Source organism: Athene noctua, chromosome 4, assembly GCF_965140245.1.
Source record: "Athene noctua chromosome 4, bAthNoc1.hap1.1, whole genome shotgun sequence".
Classification (NCBI taxonomy): Eukaryota; Metazoa; Chordata; class Aves; order Strigiformes; family Strigidae; genus Athene; species Athene noctua.
The window spans coordinates 8,243,853-8,251,251 of NC_134040.1; the positions used below are offsets into that span (position 1 = coordinate 8,243,853).

General features: G+C 56.5%; 1 protein-coding gene across 1 annotated transcript; it reads right to left on the bottom strand.

Moving 5' to 3' along the window:
* Nucleotides 1–1,269: 1,269 nt before the first annotated feature.
* On the bottom strand, nucleotides 1,270–6,380 carry NKX1-1 (NK1 homeobox 1). The gene is made up of 2 exons (XM_074903725.1): nucleotides 6,029–6,380; nucleotides 1,270–2,087 (listed from the first exon to the last, which is right to left on the bottom strand). Exons 1-2 carry the CDS (start codon nucleotides 6,378–6,380, stop codon nucleotides 1,270–1,272), a joined length of 1,170 nt encoding a protein of 389 aa, XP_074759826.1.
* Between the last annotated feature and the right edge of the window lie 1,019 nt (nucleotides 6,381–7,399).

A 7,399-nucleotide genomic window follows, 5' to 3' on the forward strand; every position in this document is an offset into this window, starting at 1 on the left:
GCTTAAAAGTAATCAGCGGAATGGCGATGGAAAGATTATTTTTTAAAGTGTCAGAATCTGAATGAGACGATTTATTAAATTTACACAGATCCAAAATATCCGACTCCTTGTCTGCAGAAACACAGCAGAAATCTCGGTTGCTCTACAAGAAAAAAAAAAATTAAAATCTTAATACTGCACAATAGCAAATCAAATTAAGAAAATGCAAACAAGGGAACTAAGAGGTACCGGCTCTCGTACAAGAATAGTTTAAAGAATAAAGTTTATTTGCGTATAAGTGATACGCTCTCAGAATAAACGAAACGAAAAAGGATGGTGCAAGACATCCCTCCAAACGTCTCATGAGCCAGGCGTTCTCCAGAGGAAACTCGTCTCAAAAAAATTCAGCCGAAAACTCACCACCACGGAAAGCCGCCGTTTCCTTAAAGTTTATTGATTGATTTAAAGTGTTTAGCAAACAAAGTGCTTTCTATATCATCTCTTGCTCATTACTCCCGTACCTTATACATTAATTATAAAGTTAAAACTTTTTTTTTTTTTTTTTTAGTAACAACCAGAAATATACAGAAATGATTAAAGTAAAAAACCAAGCCCGCGCCCCAGCAGCCGCCCCCGCCGCCCCTTCCCCGCGTGTCCGCAGCGGCTGGTCCAGGTTCGGGTTTCGTTGAAGAGTGACGTATGTAAAAAATAACCGTCGTCACCGTGAGGTCACGGGAGGGAGCGGCGCGTCGTTGCCTCAGCAATGTCGAGGGACAGGACTGATAGTTCTCTGTTTTACCCTGAGAGTCAAATGGGTACATAATCTTTTTTTTTTTTTTTTTTTTCCCCAAGTCTTTTACGAGTGGCCAGACCAGAATAAAAACGAAGCCAAAAAGAAAAAAAAAAAAAAAAAATTAAAATAATCAAACCCACATAGCGACGAGGGATGGTGAAAATAAAAATACAGGTAACGATGATTTACATCTACTTGTATGTACACGGGGGAGGGAGGTTTTCCTCCTCCCCTCCGAAGCGCAGTCCGGACACATCGCGTATAAAAAGGGTCGTAGAAATGATTGCGGGGCGCTGGGGCCCGGGGGGGTCGGCGGGAGCCCCCGGCCGCCCCTTCCCTCCCGATGTCGCGGTTGTTGGTTTCACCTTTGGAGGAAGGGGGAAGGGGGAGAGAAGCCGCACGGCGACGGGTCCCCGAAGCGCCCTGCGGGGTGCAGCGGGAAGGGGCCGGGGGGTGAGGAGGAGGAGGAGGAGGAGAGGGAGGAAGAGGCGTCGTGTTTATAGGTGCGGGGTGTAGAAAGCCGGCGCGCCGTAAGTCTGCGAGCCCAGGACGAAGGGCGAGAGCACGGCGGGGCTGGGGAGGAAGGGCAGCTGTGCAGCGCAGACCAGCCCGCCGGCCGGGTGTCCGGCGTAGCCGCCGGGCCCGTGCATGGACAGCGGGTTGCCCATGGGGGGCGAGTGGCTGAGGGGGCTGAGCCCCCCCGCCAGCGCCCCGCCGCCCAGCCCGCCGCCCGCCCCGCCGCCGCCGCCCCCCCCGCCGGTGGGCGCGCTGGTGTCGGCCCCCGGGTTCTGCTTCTTCCACTTGGTGCGGCGGTTCTGGAACCAGATCTTCACCTGCGTCTCGGTGAGGCTGAGCGAGAGCGCCAGGTTGAGGCGCTCGCAGACCGACAGGTACCGCGTGGACTTGAACTTGTTCTCCAGCGCCACCAGCTGCTCGTAGGTGAAAGCTGTCCGCGCCCGCCGGGGCTTCCCCGACTTGGAGTCCGAGCCCGTCCGCTTCCTCTTCGGCTTGGCCTGCTGCTGGCCGGGCTGCGCCCCGACGGGGGCCGCCGGCGGCTGCTGGGGGGGCGGCGGCGGCGGCGGGGGGGGCGGCGGCGGCGGCGCGGGGGGGGACGCGCCGCCCGCTTCGCCCGCCTCGGCGTGGAGGGGGCCCGGGTCGGGCTCGCCGGGCGCGGCCGAGCTGGTGCTGCCGCCGCTGCTGCTGCTCTCCTCGCTGCACAGCTCCTCGTCGTCGGGCGGCTCGCTGTCGGGGCTGCGGCTCGGCCGGCTGCTGTAGTCGAGGTCGCACTCCTCGGCCTTGTAGAGGTCGCCGTCCTCTGCGGACAACCGACAGCCGCCGTTAGGACCAACTCCCCGCCGCCGGCCCCGGCCCCGCTCCCCTCCCGTGCGGCCTCCCCGCGGCGGGGGGAAACCGGCCCCGCCGGTGGGGCGGATCTACGGGCCCGGCAGCCCCGCCGCCGTTGGGACGGGGGTGCTCGGGGAGCGGGGCCGCCCCGCCCGGCTGCCCCGGGGGCCCTCCGCCCGCGGTGGGGATGCGGCTAGTCCGTATGTCCGCCCCCACCTCCCGACTGCGCGCCCGGCCGCTCATTCGGGGACGGCTGGGGAGGGACAAGGCGAGGCGTTGCCCAGAACGGCCGGGATGGGGCCCGGAGCCGCCGCCGAGGGCGTCCCGGGGGTGCGGCCCTGGGGCCGGGAACGGGCCGTCCAGCCCGGGGAGGCTCTGCCAGCGCTGTCCTCTCTCACTCCCTAGAGCCGGCAGCGGGACGTGGCCAGGGCAGGGGTACAACACCCCCCCCCCTTCCTTCCCACCGCCGCCCAGCAAACGCTCAGGGGCCGGGAAGGCCTTTGGGAAGGCGAAAGGGGGGTCCCCGGGGTCCCCCGGCAGAAGCCCCCGTGCTCCCCGCCCGGGCCGAGCCAGCCCCGGTCTGGCAGCGGGCAGCGAAGGTGTCACATCGCTTTTAACAATTTTAGTGGCGGAAATCTCCGCGTCGACTGGAGATTTGCTGGGTTTTGCTCTGGCATTTTTAACCCTTTCTCCCCCTGGTTTGACCTCTTGTCACTTCCCGAGATGGAAGTATTAAAGTGGAGTAAATACATGTATTGATTAGCAGAGCAGATACAAACTTAATTAAACTCATTTTGTGTAATGTACAAACTAGTTAACGGTCATTTAATTTATTTGGGTTTATATTACGCTCCAATTAACGGGTCTCCATCGGAGAACAGGGTAATTATCCGATATTTAAGGCTATTGGACTTCTGCTGACGGTTCTGTCGTTATGAAGCCTGGAAGCAAATCGCATTTTCCGGGGCGGCGGCTCCTCCTGACCCCGGCCGGGGCTCGGACTCCTCTGGGGGAGCCGGGGGGCAAAGCCTCGGGCAGATCGGGGGGCAGAGGCCCAGAGATCCCACCCTTTTTAGTTCTCGGGCACTCCTAAACTTCCCTCCACTCGCACCCGCAACGGGGGTGCAGCTCTGGGAACCCCCTAATCAAGGGCTCCTTTAACTCGGTTAACGGAGATATGCAAATAGAATGTGAATCGCTGATCTGTCGCCCTTACCCCGGGCGTACTTTCCTTGTTTTTAATCCTCAAAAAACCTGAATGCGCTGTTGCACCCCAAACTTTGCCCATATCCTAACGCCGGACACCCTAAAATCCGTAAATAAAATTGGAGGGGTGGGTGGTTTTAAAAAGTGTGTTTTGTCCAACGACCTGATTTCGGCTGACGTCGGGTATGGCTGGCTCGGTAGGAGAAAAAGGGGCAGAGAAGTTTATTGTAAACCTCTTCGCCAGGAAAACATCCCTTAATAGCTCGGGGTTCATTAATAGACTTTTCCAGCGCTCTGTTCAAATCGGCTCTAGAAAAAGTGAGTGATCTCCTCCGTACGTCCATGTGAACCGAGTTTTATCTTCCCCAACCCGACACGGTGCAGGCGGACAAGCATCCTGCAACCTGTAGAACCTGTTATAAATTGCAGTCCGTAATTTTTATTATTATTATTTTTTTTTTTCAACAGCAATTTATAGATTGTGTAGATCCGCCTGCGGGGCAGCTCTGGGGACCGAGCGCAACGCCAGCGCACATCGCGCTCACACTGACCCATCAGGGACCCTGCAGTGGGTATGTTAGAGTTCATTTTTTTCCAGTAAACTCTAGGAAATCCCAGCCGCAGCTCCACTATCTATCTATCTATCTGGGTTTGTTTGTTGTGTTTTTTTGGTTTTTTTTTTTTTTTTTTTTTAACCAGAAAAATGCAGCGCGAATACAATTAGCGAAGGAGATTGACGCTGGACTCGCGATTTTGTTTCTGAAAGGTGTTCAATGTTAATTTAATACGGAGTTTTAACCCTTCTATTTAACGTTAAATGAGTTTTACGAGCGGTGTGTGACAAGCGCTGTTTTCACTCTTTTTGCCAGAAAGCCTTTGCGTTTTCTGGGTGTTGGTACTTTTCCGGCCAGAGCTACTTTCCGGAACACTTCTCCGAAATTAAACCGCTGCTTGAGCTAATATTAATTAAAAGGGGAAATAGATGAATTATATTTCGTGGTTTTCGAGCAGTCCCAGATCTATTCGTGACTGTTGCCATAATATTAAGGCGGTGGGAGCGAAGGGCTAAATGTGCCAAGTGTCCGGGAAACTTGTCAGCAGGCGAAGCCACTGCTTCGTTGATGCCTCCAAATATATTTATTTTTGGAGAAGTGATAGAGTTGCATTTCTCTCCTTGTCTGGAGATAAAAGTGTGAGATTAGCGATAGGCTGACCTCGTCAGTCTTTCTGATCGCCCAAATCTGTTTAGTATGACAAAAGTCAGACGAGTTGAGACGAATAATTACTCCAGCTACGCACTGCTATTAAAAATCTCTTTTGAATTCTATTAATGCCCCGTTCTTGCTTTTGCTTTAGAGATTAAAAATGCATCTGTTGTAAAAGGCTCGGGCTGGAGCAGATTCCAGACCTCTTTCGCTGACGAATTTTAATTGAAAGTGTCACGCTATGGCGGGGTTAGAAAGCTCCGAGTCCTCCTCTCCCGGCCCAGAGACAGAGAAATTATTTTTCCCTATCCGAGAAGTTTATCCCCCGCCGCTCGCCGCCCCTTCTCTCCCCTCTCAGGACACAGAATAGCTATAGATATTTTTCACAACGCCCGTCTTTTCCCGGAAACCCTCGGCTATCCCCAGAGACGCGGTGTTTAGAGGTGAGAAAGTTGGGATATTTGGACCCAGAAAGAAAAAGCAATCTAGAGCTTGGGTCGAATGCAATTCCCGATCAATAGCGAGCCCTAATAAGTGTAATAGGTTTTAATCGAGTAATTATCCGAATTTTGACCCTATAATTTAGATGTTAGGGAAGAGTTTGCAAGGTGCTTGAAAGAGATATGCACAATTCGATAATAGGATATCGATCCAGGCAGTCCTACATGCCACTCTGGGGCGATTTCCCCCATTATCCAGCCTCTTTACGCTGCTAAGCACATTTTACCTTAAATGTAATCGAAGGAATTTAATTGTTTTTCCAGAGATAACCAGCATTTTGTCACAATTAGTCTGATTTGTCCTAAAAAAGCCAAGGGGAGAGAGAAAATTGAATCTGTCGCCCAGAGCAAGGGGCGGCAGGCTGCGGGGAGGCGGGGGGGAAGGGACGGGGACAGCGGGTCTGGGGACAAGATACATAAAAGTCATAAATGCCGGGGGGGAGCCAGGCGAGGTGGGGCTCCGGGGGGGTGCGGGGAGAGGGTTTCGCACCCCCGGGGACAGAGCTCCGGCCCTCTGAAGCCTCAGCTCTAGGAGCCTCTTGCAAGTTTGCCCGAGCCAGAACTGACACCCGGGGCGGCCTCTTCTCGGGAGGAGGAAGGGGATGGCGGGATCCCGCCCCGCCCCGCCGGGCCGGCACCCCCGGGACTGATCCTGCTGCCCCTGGGGTGCCCCCGCCGAGCCCCCTGGGGCGAGCGCAGGGAGCGGAGCCCGGGCGGTGCCGAGCCCCGGGGCCACGCCGCCAGCCCCGGGGTGATGCGCCCGTCCCTCCGCCCTGCCGCCCCCGACCTGAGGCAGGTTTCCCCCCTCTTTGCATCCAGCGGCAGCAGCGCAGGGAGCGTTGGCACTGCCCCGAGAGCCGGCAGCCCCCAGCGCCCGAGGCTGCCGGGGGGTCGGGGGCGCAGGGAAAGCATGCAACCCCTTCCTCGGGGAGCTGGGGGCAGCCCCCCGTCCCGGGAGGTGCGTGTGTGTGGGGAGGCTCCGAGCCCCCAGACCTACTTACTGATCAGGTCTGCGGACTTCTTGCAGGCGTCGAAATCTTCGGCGAGAGCCTTTTGCTCGGCCAGCTCCGTCCCTGAGTCCTCGGGTTTATCCTCCGCCCCCAGCGTGAACTCGGTCCCCACCGATTTGTACAAGACGGCGCACTGCCTCCTCTTGCTGTTGAATTTGTTAGGGTCCAGGATGTCGAGCACGGAGAAGGAGGTGGTCCTGTGCACCAGGGGCAGCGCGGCCACTGCCCCCTCTTGTCCGGGGGTGTTGCTCGGGTTGTCCCCTTGCCTGTCCCTGTTTCCCGGGCAGGAGTAGAGCGGCAGCTCGCCGCCGGGGGAGACCCGCGGCTCCCCATGGCTGTCCATGCCGCCGGCCCCGAGCAAGCCGCAGGGCTCCCCGCCGCCGCCCGCCGGGGCTGTCACCGCCGCGGCTGCCGCTGCCGGGATGGAGATGTCACCGACCTTGTCTCTGCTCACATTCATGACTCTTTGCAGAGCCCCTCTCGGTTGCAACTTCTCCCCCCCCCCCCCCCCCCCCGCCTCTTGCTCCCCCCCCCCCCCCCCTTCCTCCGGCGAAGTTGAGCTGGAAACTCCTCCCCGGCCCCCGCTCCGGCTCAGGGGCCGCTGCCTTCAGCTCCCCGGGGCTGCGCTGGGTCCCCCGGCCGGGAGGCTCCGGGGGAGGCAGGGACTCACAAGGTGATGCTCAGCTCGGAGCCTCCGCTCAGCTGCTCCTTCTTCCTTCTCACCATCCTCACCAGGCTGGCCAGGCGCTGCTGCCCCCCCGCCCCCACCCCCCCGCACACATACACACAGAGGCAAGGCTGTGTCTTATTTATGCATTCATATTTAGCACTGGATTGTAATTGGCTACAAATTAATCCCTTGCCCATAATAGTCTGTAATCTTCATCACTGGAGGAGAGACACGGTGAAAGTGTGTGCCGGGGGAGGGGGGCAGAGAGGGAGAGAGCGAATGAAGGATGGTGTTGGCTGTGATATACTTGGCTGTCAGCTCTGTTTCAGCACACCTCCACTCATCTGGAAAGCATCTAAATAGCCTTATTTGGAGAAGTGGGAGGAGATGACGCTTTCTTTTAAATAATTGCGGGATCAATATAAAGAAGATATTATACACAGAAAATGGGAACTCAAAGTCTCCCTTCCCTAATAGTGGAGTTAGATGATCAAAAGGGGATTGTGTGTGTGTGTGTGTGTGTGGGCTCAGAGGTGTCAGCCCCCAGCACCTGTTTCCCTTGCCTGCTGGTTTTATTAAATTAGAACAAAAGGAGAAAATTATGGACGGAGGTTTAGTGGCTGAAACGGGGCTTGTGTCCGCGGACACACACCCCTTCACACGCTTCTCTCTCTCCCTTAGCTAATTAATTA